Source organism: Chinchilla lanigera, unplaced genomic scaffold, assembly GCF_000276665.1.
Source record: "Chinchilla lanigera isolate Chin_1 unplaced genomic scaffold, ChiLan1.0 scaffold00029, whole genome shotgun sequence".
Lineage (NCBI taxonomy): Eukaryota > Metazoa > Chordata > Mammalia > Rodentia > Chinchillidae > Chinchilla > Chinchilla lanigera.
In genome coordinates, this window is record NW_004955430.1 from 4,745,207 (window position 1) to 4,762,020 (window position 16,814).

General features: G+C 45.2%; 1 protein-coding gene across 3 annotated transcripts in view; it reads left to right on the forward strand.

Annotated features, from left to right (window-relative positions):
* Cacna2d3 (calcium channel, voltage-dependent, alpha 2/delta subunit 3) overlaps positions 1–16,814 on the forward strand; it is a gene marked incomplete at its 5' end in the record, with an annotated part of 848,592 nt that overhangs the window by 653,899 nt on the left and 177,879 nt on the right. For all 3 annotated transcript variants that reach the window (XM_013515709.1, XM_013515711.1, XM_013515710.1), the window contains 7 exon segments: positions 3,090–3,161; positions 3,421–3,482; positions 4,711–4,778; positions 9,053–9,098; positions 9,227–9,324; positions 10,531–10,624; positions 13,448–13,543. In XM_013515709.1, the coding sequence (XP_013371163.1) occupies positions 3,090–3,161; positions 3,421–3,482; positions 4,711–4,778; positions 9,053–9,098; positions 9,227–9,324; positions 10,531–10,624; positions 13,448–13,543 (536 nt within the window).

The window sequence follows — 16,814 nt, forward strand, 5'->3', positions numbered from 1 at the left end:
TTTTTTCTTCCAGTACCGGGGATCGAACTCACGATTTTGCACTTGCCGGGCAGGCGCTGTGCCGCTGAGCTAAACCTCCAGCCCCAAGACATGTTCATTTTGCCAGTTGTTCACTGTTGTGAATCCCAGCAGTGGCAATTTCAAAGGGTATTCAGACAACCCTGAGCCACACCATCAGTTACATCCTTCCTGCCCTTGTTGGGGAGACAGCACTGTTACCCCTTTTCTATTACTCTTGCCTACCTTCTGGGTACCTGTGCCATATGGAAATCGAGGAGTTCCACTGACTCACCACCGAATTCTGGGCAGATTGTGCCACTTCTTGAGCCTCAGCATCCCTAAAAAAGTGACATTCCTAGGATGTCCCAGCATCATAATGCTGTATTCTCGCAGGCAATATCTTGAGAACAAAAACTGGAAATCCTCTTTCCTCCTCTTGCAGGGACAGAAAAACACCTCCCTACCCCCACCCCCCAGATCACAAGTACTTGGAGCATATGAAAGAACCTGCGGGGAAGTTAAAACCACACACTAGGACATGGTCAGTTTTTAAAATTTTACTTTGATTAAAACAAATCTGGAAATAACAATGCATAATTTTAATATTGATGCTAGAACATTTAATATTGTCCAAGTCGTCTTTCTCCTGCTTTGAGAGGCAGCAGTTAAAAGCTTGGGCTCATGAGGCAGAGAGGCTGTTACCTTGGACAGGTTTTTTATCCCCTCCTTCAGTCTCCCCAGCTGTCATGGAAGTAGGGATAGTAATCGTACCTTAGAGAATAATTTTGAGAATTTTAAAACTGGTCCCCAGCACAAAGTGAGATTTCATTAAATAGAAGAATGTGTGCTTCATGAGAATCTGATGACCACAGTTTTATTGCAACTGACAGGATCCCCAAGGTCTTGGAGTCTTCACTCTGGGACATTTTTGACAAAATGAAGGAGAAGATATTGAGCCACAGAGAGGTCCAAGGCCAGCTGGTGGGTGTCCCACAAAACTTGAGTGTTGATGTCCTGCCTTAGCTCTGTCACCTCAGACTGCCCCCTTTTCATCCTGTGCCAACTCACAAGTGTTTAAGATCAGCAGTTTTCAGCCTGACAAGTTAGGGGAGAGGTCCTAGGAACCATTCAGTGGTCGCTGAGAAGCAACGACAAGCAATATGATCTACTGAAATAGAGACAGAGGACATCTTCAGCGCAAGATCTGTCTTTATGTGGTTCACAGTCCACAAGTTTGAAAAACACTGGGTTAGAGCATGGGCATCTGTGGCATGAGAACTGAAGCTCAAGTCCTGATTCCTTAAGCTGTTGGGAGTTTTCTGGCCCCTAAGTGAAGATGAGGAGAAGGACAATGAAGAAGATGACAGCAGTGGTGTGATGGTAGGGATGAAGGTGTGGAGGGTAGCTAACGCCTACTGAGTGTACCAGGCACTCTTCTAGATATTGACCCCTCCGATCCTCACTACAGCTACATGAGGTGGGTGCTTTATGGGAGAGGTGCTGTCATTGGTTCCGCTTTGCAGAAGGGAAGACTGATACACAGAGGAGCTAAGTGATTAGCCCCAGGTCTTAGAGCCCTGATGCTTAGTCCACATCTAAACTACAGTGCTATAGTGCCTCACAACTAAGTGTTCATAAGTAGAAGCTGTTTTTATTTTTAAGGGGCAAAGCTAGACTGTCTAAGTTTTTGCCTCTAAAAGCATCAGTGAGCCTGGCCTTGGGTCCTCGCCGGCCCCGTGCACTTACTGCGTGCTACTGGGAGCGGGGGTGAAGTGGCACAGAGGCACGGAGCGTCTTACCTAATCTCTAACTTGCGTGGGGAATGTGAGTGGGGAAGGTCCCAAATGGCTCTAGGCAGGCAGCAGAAAGAGGAAAAATGAAAACCATGTTGGAGATAAATCGAGCCGTTCTTAAAAGTTAGAAAGTAGACTTAATTAGGACCAGCGCTCCCCATCCAAAACCACAAAAGTTAAAATGGGAAAATCTTTCCAGAAATGCCCATTATGTGTTGTTAAAAAATATCGAGAGTAAAATATATGTTTTATTTTATATATGCCTCCAGCTAAAAATTATGCTTCAACTCTCTCTCCCCTAGAAGATGGGGGAGCGCAAACCCAAATCTAGACAGCCCCGAAACAAACTTAAGTTGCTTGCAAGCACGGTAGTTTTCTATCGGCCAGATCTTACTCAAACTCCTCAAAGGAGAAAAGAAGGGACAGGAGACAGAATCAAGGCACCGGCTGGGAGAGATCCTTTCCTGATGGGCTGTGGCATGTCAGCGTTTGCTCATATTCCATTAAATGGCCTTCCCTGCCGTGTCCCCTTGATTCCCGTGATGGCACGTCTTTCATCACCGTGTCTGCTGTCCTCCTCTGAACCCGGGGAAGGGCCACACGTAATTAGATGAGGCCAACCAGGGCTGGGGGAGGAGCGTCAGGCTCACTGTGCCTAGATGGGACCTCTAAAACTCAGAGACAGGGTCGCCCCGTTCACTGCCCTGTCAGCAAGGCCATTAATTGGCCGAGAATTCTCAGCAGGCATTTGAAGATGATTCATGTTATAAAACATTAATCCCCCTCTTCCGCATGTTCAGCCTTTTCTAAAAAACCTCCTGTGCAGTAGTAAATAGCTTTAACTTGACTATCTTTTGAAAAATGACTTCTTCATTACAAACCGGTACCCCCTTCGAACACACATAGAACTTTTCCCCAGAGACATGTCTACTTCTTGAGCGTTTCAGCGGTTTGCTGGGAGTTCACGCTCTGATTCTTCATCAGTGTGGTGCAGGCGGTTTTGCTGTTGTTGTCCTGAGGCTTACAGGAGCACCCCCGATTGGAGTTGAAAGTCATTCATTTGTTGTTGTTAGCCCGCCTCCCATGGTGCAAGAGCAACTGGGTGTTTATTCTTTGGAAGCTCTGTCACGCAGGTCCGAGTGCAACAGGCGGAGGTGGCCTGTACCTGAAAGAGCTCTGCAGCTTGCAGACAATTGTATTTCTGCTTTGCTCTCCTCGGTTGAGAGCATACGAGGTATCTAGGTAACGCGGGGACCAGGGAAGAACTAACACACATATTCTCTTTTGTCCTTGCAGTTAAGAAACGCCATGGTGAATCGAAAAACCGGGAAATTTTCCATGGAAGTGAAGAAGACAGTGGACAAAGGGGTACATTTTTTTTCTCAGACATTCTTGCCGCTTAATTTAAAACAAACCTCTATGAAAAATTAGCTTTGAAAGCTCTATGGGGAATAAATATCTTTCACTGAGATCATTTTTCTCTTGTCTTTACTTATCTCAAACAAGATTCATGTAGTACTGTTAACCTGATCACAGTGTGCCCATTTATTTTTATTGATTTCTGCAAACGTCACCTAGCAGACTAACCTTGTTTTCTTTTCTCTACGGCTTCTTTTTTTCAATCTAGAAACGGGTTTTGGTGATGACAAATGACTACTATTACACAGACATCAAGGGTACTCCTTTCAGGTAGAGCTGACCATGATACATGGACATTCCATCAGACCCATCAGTGTGTTTGTACAAAGCTGCTGGCGCTCTCAGAGCTCACCATCTGAAGATCACACACACCCTGCCAAAAGGCTGGAAAGAGTGAGGAAGGGGCTTTTCCCAGGCTGCTTTTGTCTGTGCTTTCCAGAAGGGGGAAGATGGTTCAGGCTCACCTAGGAGAATTCACTTCATTTGCCATGGCTTTGAATCTCATTACCAAGCAACAGAGCTCTGGGGAATCCCACTAAGGGTGGAGGCTGGTTTAGAGGGTGACCTGGTCCTTAACCATCTAACTTGCTGCCTCCTGAGTTCCATTTTGCCTTTGATTTTATGACCAAAAAGCAATCCTCCCAACTTGGAGGTAGCAGTGCACCCTTCCACGTTGTACTTCTGTCTGACTTCTCTAAGCTGTCCTCCTGTGCTTGTGTGCCTTTGAATCCTGTTGTCTATCTTTGTTACCATCTTGAAAAATGGTTTTGCCTCATTGCCTGCTTTCAGATGCGCATGTAGCATTCTCAAAGTTCCTGCTACTGTTGACTTAGTGTTGTAACACATTTTGTGAAAAAAAAAAAAAAAAAAAAAAAATCATTTCAGTGGAGTCGTTTCCTCTTCCTGAACTGGTGTCTCCCAGAGCTAAGGAAAGAGAGTTTACGGACTGTAGATTAATCCCAAAATAGATTCTAGCATCATCGTCATCTACTGCCAAGGATCACAGGCGGGTTCCATGTGGACCCAGGAGCAATCAAGGAACACATGAGCTGCTAAGTGGGTTTGCCAGATGAAGAGACTGAGTGTTTTGTTTTTTTTTCCCCCTAGTCCCAGAGTCTAGGGTGAAAGACCCATCTCTGGCCACATGCTGGGCAGAGGTGTGAGGCGGGGGTTAGGTGTGGGCACACGGCCCCGGGAGGGACTCCAAGACAAGGGCCTGCTGGATGGGCAAGCTGTTTGCCTCAAGTCTTGAAAACACGAGGACAGCCAATTGCTGCTGGCATTTCCAATCAGAAATTACTTTGAAGCAGCTGCTTAAGCCTAAGAGAAACCAACACCCACTATAATCAGTGAGGTTTTGAAAGTAAACTGTTAGAAAGATTGTTTATAGAACATGAAATGAAAATGTGAAAATGGAAAATTAAAAAAAAATGTTAGCCCACAAGCCTATTTCAGTCCATGCCATAGATTTCAAGGTCTGCTTTGTCTCTCTGCACAGTTTAGGTGTGGCGCTCTCCAGAGGCCATGGGAAGTATTTTTTCCGAGGAAACGTGACCATCGAGGAAGGTAAAGTGTGGCCTTAATTCATCTCGCCCTGCGCCGGGAGGAAGGACCCGAAACACCTAGCAGTTCACTGAACTTGTTCAGTGTCCACCCCGCTGAGCAGTCCCTTGGGCATTTGACTAAAATAGTTGCCCACTGGCTGTGATCTCTCTTGCCAGTTTTTCCTGGGTTTCAGAATGGTGGGAACCCCAATGAGTGGTGGTCTTCGTTATGATTTCATTTATATTCTACTGTGATTCACAGAGTTGTCAAGGCAGCTCATAAGAACCATTCACTGGCACTATTCTTCTCATATGTAAAATTGAGTAACAGGAAAAATACAAATTTAAAAATTGAGTCTCAGGGAGGAAAAAACAGGAAGAAATATCTGGAAGGCCCGCATTTCCCTTGTGTTCCCTGGCACCAAGCATAGGTGTGCAGCCACTCCTGACAGCAGTCATGACTCCTGAGCAGCAGTCATGTCACAGCTCTGCACGCTGTCCAGTGCTGTCACCCACATGTCCCTTTCATCATCTCCTGGCTACTCACTAGTTCAGAAGCTGCCTCTCTCATTATCGCAGGCACAGAGGGAAGGGTGGACAGGGCCTCTGAAGCGTGGTCTGCCCCAAGTGGTCTTGAGTGAGTCACATGCCCAATCTAGACATTAGGCTTGGCATCTTCATGGAAAAGAAGTTGGACCAGACCAGTGGTATTTCTGGTATACACAGGGGGAGGACAGCCAGGAACAGTATGGTTGATTCTAGGCCAAATTTTGATTGTTTAGGGCTGGTTACAAATGACTGCGGTGAACTCGCCAAAGCTGGGAAATCCATGGCTCACTCACAAGATGGAGCGGGAGATGCAGAATGAAAGTGGTGGTCCCAGAGGTGCCTGATTCGATAGGTGACCTTCTGGTTTACTGCTGACTGTCTCTCCGTTGTTTCACGGGTGTGGGTTTCATTTGCTGAGAGACTGTAAGACCTTATGGGACAGACAGAGTAGAGGCACTGACAGTGAACTGAGGAAACCCAGTGTTTGTCCACCATGGAGCCAATTGTGTGCGCTTCTTCCCAGAGACACACAGGAGGAAATGGGTAACCCAGTGGCTTAGACAAGATGCTTCAGGAAGTCATCTTGGAAATGATGTTTTAACTTCTAGAATTTTGTGTCTCTGGACTGTGTGTGGTTCTGTGAGCGTCACTGGCCATCGAGGAAGAAAATTCATGCCTCAGACATCTGAGGTCAAGCTGAGGAACAACTTAATGGTCACTGATGATCAACACAGTGAGAGGTCACTACCGGACTATTTGCTTCGCATCTGTCTTTCCTCTTAGTGAATCCGCACCATATGGGCCTGTCCCTCCCTCCCTTTCTGCTGCCTCCCTCTGTCCCTCCCTCTCTCCTACCCACAGTTGTTTTGCATTGTCTTTGGATCATTTTTTGGGTCACTATCTTTGTATGTTCCACAGCTGTCAGGATAAGCAGTCACATAGAGAGAATTTCAGAGCTAACTATAATCACCATGCAAGAAATTAGCTTGAGTCCTCAGCAAGGGGGAGAGTGACTGGTTATCCACACAAATGAGGTCAGCTCTTCCTCTCCCTGTTGGTCCTGTATAAATAAAAGCACTTACAATCTTGCCAACTTTGCGGAGTAATAGAGCCTAGGAATGCTGCTTCCCCTTAGGCTAACTAATAGAGGGTATTGTCATCTCTAAGAGCCATGGCATGATTATTGTTCTCTTATGTTCTTGGAGAGGAAAGGAGTTCTTTGGAGATAGTAACCCTACTTCTACAAGTTCTTCAGTAGAGACTGCTTCCCTACAGACTGGAGGGATTACCTATGTGCCTTGGCAGGCCAGGGACTACAAAGATGGTGAACAGGTAGACTTTGCTCAGAAGTGAAAGAAGTCATCACTGTGGCGGAAGGCATGGGCCGAAGCTCAGCCTGCTCAGATTATGTCTCTTCCGACCCCCCTTTGACTTGTCTGAGTCGTTTATGTGCATTGCACTCAATCTCTGTTTCATACATCAGCGCTATGTCGCTGCTGCTGGCACTATCAGCTTTGAGTAGATGTGATTTTTGTTAGAAAACTAAAATTAGGGGCGAGGGAATTAAAGAACAATTGAATATCCTTGGGTGCCTAGGAACTCAGAGAAGAAGCAATAGGAAAGGGTCTTCCTTCAGAGCCTCACCTGTAGGGGCTGTGAAATACAGCCTCCGAGAGCTCTGTGGAGAACTTAACACTTAACGGACATAGGATTGGCATCTATAACTCAGTATTCTGCAAAGATACAGCCCCACCCCACCCCATATCTCAGGGCCTTTGCATTTTCTACCTTCACAGTAGCCACTTTCCTTGCTGTCTCCAGGACCCCTTCTCTTGCCTTCTTCAGGTCTTTGTTTAAAAATTCACCCTCTGTGACTGCCATAGTTAGAACTGAAACTCTCTCTGAAAGTTTCCCATCCTTGTCTCTCCTTCCCCTTGCTCCTTGCACTTTCCCTTCAGAGCCTGCACTGCTAACTGATATACCATCTTTTTAAATGTCAGTTTGACCCACTAGTCTCTTTTCTGTCACTGGAAATGAATATCAGTAAGGCAGTGGTTTTATTTCATTCACTGCTGTATTCTCAGGGCCTAGAATAGTACCTGGCACATAGCAAATGCTCAGTAAAAATATTGAAGGAAGTAAGGAATGCAGAGAAAGCTGGAAGGAGCGAGGGAAGGTAAAAACGAAGGGAGAGAGGAAAGAAGCAGGGGAATAAGAAGAAAGTGTGCATGAATGGCTAGATTATCATAGGCACTAATTGCTATCCTATTTAGCCATCTTGTGGAGTTTATGGGTTGCGCGATATTACCTGTATTGTACAGGTGATAAACTCCGAGTTGATTTGACATTTCCAAGGTCTTTCAACCAGTGATATTGGGGTCTATGGTCAGTCTAATATATCCCCCACTTTAAGCAGGATTGTGGGATAAGTCCAGTATTTTGCTGTTTATTTCATATGATTTATTTGAGCAGGAAATTGGAGATCTGAGTACAGTGAGGGACTACTAATCATTTAGGAAAGTGACTTTCTGAAACAGGCTATCAAAGTGCCCACGAGGGTCATTCAGAAGCGAGTGCCCACTGAAATCAAGAGACCTGAAGATGCAAGTCAAAAGAGTGATTTCACAGAGTGTCTGGGCTTCTTTTATTTTACTATAAAATAAATGGACTACCTGAGGCTAGGTCATTTATAAAGAAAAAAATTTTCATTTAGCTCACCGTTTTGAAGAGTAATAGAGCCAATGAACATCCAAGATTGGGTGACCCCATCTGGGCAGCCTCTGAGGAGGGTCTTCTAGCTGTGCTGAACATGGCAGAGAAGTGGAATGGGAAATTAGCACATGCAGAAGGGGCACTTGTGCCAGTGAAGAAGCAAGAAAGCAGGGAGCGGTCAGACTTACTCTTTTATACCAACCCCGTCCAATGGGAGTCAGCCCAGTTCTGTGAGAACGAAATTACTCCCTTCTAATGATCTCACTGTCCTCCATGAAGCCTCACCTCTTAAAGATCCACTACCTCTCTGGATCACCGCATTGGTCACCAAACTTCCAGCACATGCGCCTTTGGGGAACAAGCCCTACCCACACCAAAGCACAGTGTCAGTGTGGTCTGGACATTCTGTAAAACTTTCCAGATCTCCTGCAAGCCCACCTCCATCAGCTGCCTTACTAGATGGATGACCCGCTTACTAAGGATCCATACGAAGGATCTGTAACAACTAGTAACTTTTGGTAGCCAAAAACAGTTAAGCATTGACAACTTCATATTGTTCACCCTATAGTTCACCCTCACAACTATCTATCAGTTAGGAATTATTGTCACTCCTGTTTTGAACATGAAGACACTGACATTTAGAAAAGTTAAGTAACCTGCTAACATCATAAGAGTTAAGTGGCATAGTCTAGTTCCCACCTCAGACTACGTGGGGCTCCAGGGTCACTAATTCTAAACAGCTTGTGAAGCATCCCTCCAAGGACTCATTGGTGTGCCATTTACTTCCCAGGGGCTAACATTCTCATGGGATAAAGGGCTGAATAAAGTGGCAGTGCTGATAGAGGGAGGTGGAGATGGGGAGAAGGTGTTTGTACAGAGAATTTGTTCCCTATGCCTGAATCCCACTTCCCAGGCTGTTCCCTTGGGATCGATGTCCACCCTTAACCTCATAGCCATGCCCTAGAATATTTGAGACACACAGGAAGGTGAGAGGGAGCTGCACTAATCCACTAACCCCTTCTGCTTGACCTCCAGGCCTGCATGACTTAGAACACCCCGATGTGTCCTTGGCAGACGAATGGTAAGAATTCAATAGTCCTTTATCAGCATTGTGACCTTTGATTTCTAGTTGTGGGGACTCTTAAGTCCCATTTTCTTGACTCTGTCCGTGTTTATATGCTCTCGTTTTGGGCCCTGTCCTCTTCTTAGGTCCTACTGCAACACCGACCTGCACCCTGAGCACCGTCATCTGTCTCAATTAGAAGCCATTAAGCTCTACCTCAAAGGCAAAGAGCCTTTGCTGCAGTGTGAGTGTGCTGTCAGAAGCATGCTGTGTGTGCATGGGAGGGGGTGGACTAAAAACCATTTCTGCTTCAGTTTTCAAGAAAAGCTCAGAGCTGACGGAGACTATCAGTCTCACGATACCCAGCTGCATACCTGCTTCCCGTAGGAACGGAGTGAGAACCTGAGCTAGCAAAAACTCACACAGTCCCTAACCTTGGTTTAAACCTTTGCCTTAGATTTGGCCCCCTAATAAACCACTTGGTCAAGCAGCTGAATAGCACGGAAATGTTACAGGTGGGAAGTGACTGAAATATTTACTCATCCAGCTCCCTTATTTTACAACTGAAAAACATATTCCATTATGTAAATGTCTTAATTTATGCCTTCTTTTTGGTGAAAAGTGAAGTTGTTTCTAGTTTTCACTTTTCAGCAAAGTACCTTTGTCTTTTTTGATCCTAGCCAAGGTGAGACTGGCCTGCCCCAGGGGAAGAGTAAGCACCCTCCTCTGCAGAGAGAGAGGAGAACTCTAGGAAGCTCTCAGACTGAGGATCTTCCCCACCAGTTCTGTGGTCTTTTCACAGAGCTTCCAGAGTCCTATGGGTATGGACAGATAGTTCCCTTTAAAGTGAAAACCATTTTTTTAGACAGGGTCTTGCTATGTAGTTTGGGCTGGTCTTAAATTCACTATGTAGCCCAAGCTGGCCTCAAACTCACAGCAATCCTCCTGTCTCAGCCTCCTGAGTGCTGGGATCATAGATGCGTGCCACTCTGCCTGGGGGAAAGCAATTCTTAAATGGTCACAAGTGAGAGTCCCTATAAGCCGTTAAGCCATCTTACAACCATCTGGGAGCAGGATGTGGAAGCTCTGCAGTTGGTCATGCAGAGATGGTCATGACAAGCACCAACTTTCTGAGGAGTACTGGCTTCCAGGCTCTGAAACTCAGTCTGCTGAGCCGTGGCATGAACTGCATGATGTGAAGAGGTAGCAGAAAACTGAAGCAGGAGACAGCCAAAGCTCTGGATTTACTGTCCTGTAAACCACAAGCCTTGGTGAGCCCTGCACTACTTGCATATCAGGTGTCAGACTGTTGCGTATTTTCTGCTGGTGGGAAGATAACTCATAAAGCAACATAGGTATACAAATGCAACAGATACTACAAAAACGAGCTGGTGATCCCCTCTCTTTGGGTCCTGGCCAAAGCTGTCTTCTCTTCCATCCTTCCCAACAGGTGATAAAGAGTTGATCCAAGAAGTGCTTTTTGATGCTGTGGTGAGTGCCCCTATTGAAGCCTACTGGACCAGCCTGGCCCTCAACAAATCTGAGTAAGTGGTTGCATGTGCCCCCTGTTTCATGGCCACTTCCACACCGGCACTCCAAAATATGGTTATGGTTTAAAGAACTAAACTGTTTGAGGAGCTTGGTGTTAAAGTTCTTTAATTTTCCCCAAAGCTCCAAACCACAAGAGTTAGAGCAGATTAGCAGTGTGGGCTTGGACAGCAAGCTCCCGGGTTTGACATGTAATTTGTCTGAGTTTCAGCATTACATGAAATTCGGTACGCGGAGGTAGGGTGACACTTCCGAGGGAGACAGCGGCGGAAGGAACGTTTTGTTTCCTGCCTGGCCACAGCTTTCTCCCTTTTGCAGGCTTGAGGGAGCCTGGGATCCCAGCCAGGCTGGGTTGTGAGCGGAACCGGGAAGGAAGAGTATGGTTCAGCGCGTGTGAGATTTACCCCTGTGGTTTCATTTGTGGAGTGGAGGGTGGGGGAGGGGAGCCGAAGAACCAGTGAGTGTTGATGTCAAAGACTAACAGACAGCTACCTTAGCAGATTATTATTATTATTTTAACTATTATTTTAAGTAGGCTATTAAAGAATTTAAATAAGAACAAAATACCATGCCTTTCTTCTTATCCTTTCATAAGATCCATTATTCAATTCTCTTTAGTTTTTTCTTCATTTTATCTTCTTTTCTATCCCATCTCTTCTTCATTCTGTTCTCCTTTTCATTCATTCATCATTCATTCATTCATTAAGTACTGAGTACATCTTGCCAAGCCTTGGTGAAATGGAGGTAACACGGACAGATGGAGTCCTTGCCTTTACAGATGGTGGTCTTTGCCATTATCTGTGTGGGATATCATGGGCTGCTATATTATTAAAAACTGTAGAAACCACTCTGAAGAAAAAGTAGAGACACACAGACTGTAAGAAGACACAGAGTAGAGGGGAAAGGAGGGCACTTGTTCGAGGGTGGATGTGCATTCCAGGAAGGTGAACAGCATGTGCAAAGACCCTGAGCACTTGACACATTTGAGGAATTTAAAGGTCAACATAGATGAAAAGCAGAGGGCAGGAGGGTGATGGCTAGAAATGAAACTGCAGAGGCACAGAGTGGCTCCAGACCTTGGAAGTCAGTTTATTAAAGATTATGGATTTTAAAATAAGAGACTTGCATTTTTGAAAGAGTATCTCTCCTGCTATATGGAAACATAGTATAATGGGCAAGAACAGTAGTATAGGCTCCTATGACATTACAAAAGGCCTGTCACTTGGACCAGGCCGTGGGAAAAGACAGAAGAGGTGTACATTTGGTCTGCTTCAGAAGTAGGACTCCCAGGACAAGATGAGGGGTCTGTATGTGTGAGGGCTGAGTGATTGGGCTGCCAGGGTCATTGGCATCATGAGCACCTGGGAAGGTGGAAGCAGTTGGACATCCTAGAGGAGACACAAGAGCCTCAAGGAGAGGAGGCGGCTTAAAGCTGAACATGGCTAGAGTTCCTTCCCAACATGGAAGCTTAAGATGGTTGGAAGTCTCCAGGGTGGAGATGTCAGGTAGGCAGTTTAACGCATGGGTCTGAAGACCCAAGAAGAGCCTGCCATTTTCATTCTCTTTCAGGGCGTCCTTTGCTTGCATGAGTCTTGTTCCCAGGGAGGTTGGGAAGAATCAAAGCCTTGCCTATGCCTTTGCTGTAGTAGATGTGGAAATACTTCTTTCAGGTGCTCATGAGGGACAAAGGTCAAAATCTTGGACAAAGATCGCTGATTCCTTCCTGACACGTGCTAAAGCTTTCTAAAATGGCAGCTTCCTTCATAGTCCACATCTGTAACTAATTGGACCACCTGGCTTTCCAATGTGGTGTAGACTACAATCAGAAACAAATGCATTATGTTGGTTTTTATTCATCCCTTAAATATTTAAAGGTAGTAGTGGCTACCTTGACCAAGAAACCAAATGATCTTATATTGGTGATAGTAGGGGTCATTCTTTGGTTCGGACTGCTACTACATCTACGACAGAGAAGAAAACTGAAGAAATGACATTATCTTCAAACTTTTAGTGTTAGAGTAAAATTATATTGGTGGAAAAATAGCATTTATATTTTTGAAAGAACAAATATGCATTGCAGATCTCCTAAAGAACACATTTGAACATAAAATTTGCTTTGGAGCCAGAAACATTACATGTGATAAATTTCCAACTTACTTTTCTTCAGAAGGCTGTTTGTAGAATTCTAGGTGTGACATCCTACAGGGCTACTTGAAGAGATCATTCCTTTGCTTGTCTCTTTGGCATTGGTGGTGAGAATGAGGCCTGTGATCCGGTAGATGTTACAAGTTGATACCTCCACAATTCTATGGAAATATGTCCTGTTCCTTACTGTGTGGAATTCCAGCCTGTGGAATACTACAGACTTGTTCACTGGCCCTGTTGCTTTTTCAGTCAGTGGCAGACTCTGCCAACAGTCTCAGAACCAAGAATAGACCTGGCAGAATCAAGGCCAAAAACGTTCTTTTTCTCCAAGTCCTTCTCATCCTTAGCCTTCTCTCTGAACCTGCACACAGGTGGACATAAAGATCAAGATACATCTGTAGTGGGAAGTGCATTTTTTTCATGCTGCTTTTGTCCATTTTTCCAGCAAATATCACCACGAAAACTTTTGACATGGGTGAGAGTTTGTAATCTGCGCATGGTGCATGTATGTGCAGGTGTGTGTGTGTGTGTGAATGTGTGTGTGTGTGTCTATAATTTCAAGTTCAGGTTTCAAAGCTACTATGTCGTAAAACATCCTGTGAGTTTTGAAATGCAAAAGCCATTATCTGCTTACTGTCTAGAAACATCCCTTGATGTCTGCTGTTCTGTTTCAGGAACTCTGACAAGGGCGTAGAGGTCGCTTTCCTTGGCACTCGTACGGGCCTCTCAAGAATCAACCTGTTTGTTGGGGCTGAGCAGCTCACCAATCAGTAAGTAGGACGGCTCCTCTGCAGGGGCCCAGCAAGCTTCTGAGATGGAAAATTCAAAGGGAAGCTTATTGCATTGCTTCATTGCTCTACCAGTAGAAATAAAATTCAGGCCACCTGGGGCCTGCTGAGATTTTCTATGTGTCCACTTGCTGATTGGCCCTTCCACCGCCCTTTGCTCCCACGCATGGTGGCTTTTCTCTGATGTCCTGCAGTCCTCTGTGCCTGGAGAGTCATTTCAGAACTTGGAAGATGATGGAGCTTCTGGGGGAGAAGCCAGAGGGAGGAAGCCCTGGTCTCCGACACACAGCTCTGGGGCACTCAGCTGTGTGCAGCAGAGCTGAGGAATTCTTGCCTGTGCCTCTCCATCTGTTGTTTAGTTGTTTGTTTATGTTTTCTTAAACCTCTGCGCCTCTGTGCTTAGCCTGAGGGACTGCAGAACTGCATATCCCAGTGGTGGGCTATCTGGAGGTGCAGAGGTTGACTATGTCTCCTTGCACTTCCGAGGAGAACCCCAGGGACCCCGGGCCCAGACAGTGCTCATTAAGCAGAGAGAAGCCTCTATGCCTTCAGAGAGCCAGGCCCTCATCCATGGAAGTCTTTTCTGAGCCCACTTATAAGTTCTTTCAATTTCTTTTCTTTGATACAGATGTATGATTATGCCAGGGACAAATAGGGCTTGAAATCCAAAAAGGTTGAGTGTGTTTGCATGTGAGTAGGTAACTTCAGATGTCACCAGGAAACGTCACAAACCCTGACCTTCAGGGCACCAGGGATGAATGACCAAACCACAGGGTTTTCACTGATTTGTGAGGGATCAAATCATCCAGGGCCCAAGGAGGAGATGCTCGCTGCCCCTGGGACCCTAGCGCAGCAATGCTGCTTGCCCGTTAGGTGAGGCCTTGATACCAACCAGAGAACCTTGCAAAAGCAGTCTGCTAAAGGGCAGATGGATCCATTTTTAGATGTTTTGAAAAACTGGCCTTGAATTCCCATCTTAGAACTTTTGCTTTCTCAGTACCACACATTTATCATTTATGAAGTTCGCTGTAGTTGTAATTTGAATTTTTACAGCTCTCTTTAGCCCTGTAGCCATGCACAAGTCTTTCCCCAGAGGGCAAGTTCCTAGGAAGGACTAGTGTTAGCTACACGTTATCTTCTCCTATGATGGTTCAGAGAGGGAAGCAAGACCTGAAGATAGATTTTCTAATACTCAGAGGGGACGGCTGTTGTTAATATTAAGAGTTCATCAACCAAAGAAGGAATACAGTAATGAAGAAGAAATGTGACACCTTGCTAGTCTGGTAACTGTATTATTGTGACAGTTTGGAAAGAACAGGATTGCACTTTGGGGTGCTGGGATGTGCATCCAGCTCATTTCACTCATGTACCTTCTTTCTGTTCATCTGAAAAGTGAGGGTTATGATCTTCACTGGTTATTGTGCATGCCTACAGCTGGAAAACTGTCTGGGAGCCAAGCAGCATTTTAAAAATTATCATACCTGTGGCACCACTGTAGCTCAACATGGGTGTCACCGACTGTGTGGATGGATAACTCTTCTGCCTTCAATAAACTCGTATCAATGATTCCTGTGGAGGCACCTTCACATCTGTTGGCTTAGGGTCTTTCACTCGCCCGTCCCTTCCCTTCAAATGGTATTTATTTAGATTCATCTATGTAGATACACTCTCTCAGCAGGGATATCAATGTTTTAGAACTTTTAATCTTGATTTTTGATTAGCATAAAAGGCAGAGCTCAAAGTGTTGGGTAGAGAACTAGATCATATAAAATTCACACCCTGGCATGAGTTTATATACTATTAATAGTTATACTATTAGCTCCCTACATGGAGATTCTATCTCCTGTTCCTATCACTTCCACTTGGAAGTAGGTTAATTAGGTTTATGGCCTCTTACTGGGCCATTGTCCCCAGTATGGCCAGTATCATATTCTGTGTCTTCAGTTGATGTCTCCATCCCTACAGCTTCCTGCATACCTACAACATCTAGTGATGTTAGTACTCACAGTGCACTTACTAGTGTCCACAGCACTAAGTTAAAAGGACAACATTTCACACCCTCAACTTGAACCACAAAGAAGGAAAAAGCTCTTAGGATTTAAGCATTCCATATATTGATTTGAGTTCCTTTCCAGCTTATAAAGGTTTTTCACATTTGGTGTTATGTAATACTGATGGCTTCCTGGTAGACTGTTATTATTCCCATTTTGTATATGAGAAAATGAGGATTTAGAGAGTCAGTTACTCACCCAAGGTCCCATAGCTTTACCTATAACCTAAACCTACCTTACATAATACCACAGTCGTCCCTGGGATCCAGAAGTAAGCTGGATCTTTCCTTTTGAAGAGTGTTCTCAGTCTTCTGTAGAATCAGATCTCTCCTCTCCTCTTCCATAGTCACTGACTAGTAAGCACAGGCATTTTCAAGTTTCCAAACCCCCTGGCCCTTGTGCACTGATGCCAGAGCTTCAGAGATCAAGTACTTTGGCTGACACCTGCTGCTCTGGATCCAGCATTCCAGACCTCCCTAAAGTCTGCATGTTGCCATCAGTCCAAGCAAAGATCCCCTCACACCTTCCAATCGAGCTCTCAACCCACCTGCCGTGACTCTGAAAATGGCCCCAGAAGCATCATGAAAAGCTGCATGGCTCTTACCTGTGGTTATCGGCATCTCACTACTGTGCAGGCCTGACACGAGGCCACACAGGTCTTCAGCTCAGCTGTGGCTGTGCCCCTGTCGGTGTGGATGACAGTCCTTAAAGGCTTGGGAGGCATAGGCCCTGCCCCAGCTGTCCAAGTCAGGGTCTCAGGTCTAAAAACTAGGCAAATCAAAATGTCAATATATGTGGAATCTGATAACTTTAGATCAGGAAATATTCCCACTGATGACAGCAGTGCCAGGAAGAGCTTATCTGTATCACTGAGGCTGGAAGTCCCTATGTTTAGCCTTCTGAGTAGCACAGGGCCACAGTGCCTTCTCAATCTGCTATGACTCCTGGGTCAGCTTCCTAGACGAGAGCAAAATGCTTTGACCACATTTTTAAAAAGGTTTTGGAGAGGATTCTTGGTTATGGTCAATAAAATCTTATGGCAGGATTAACCCAATGGAGCAGTTGCAAAGGTAGGTATCCATACTGCTGAAAGAGTTTGGGGGAACTGGAAAATATTATTTATAAGAGGTAAAAAAAAGTTGTTTTTAATACTTCAGGAGCCCTTGTTTGGATATAAGATTTGATTTATCTTGTGATCATTA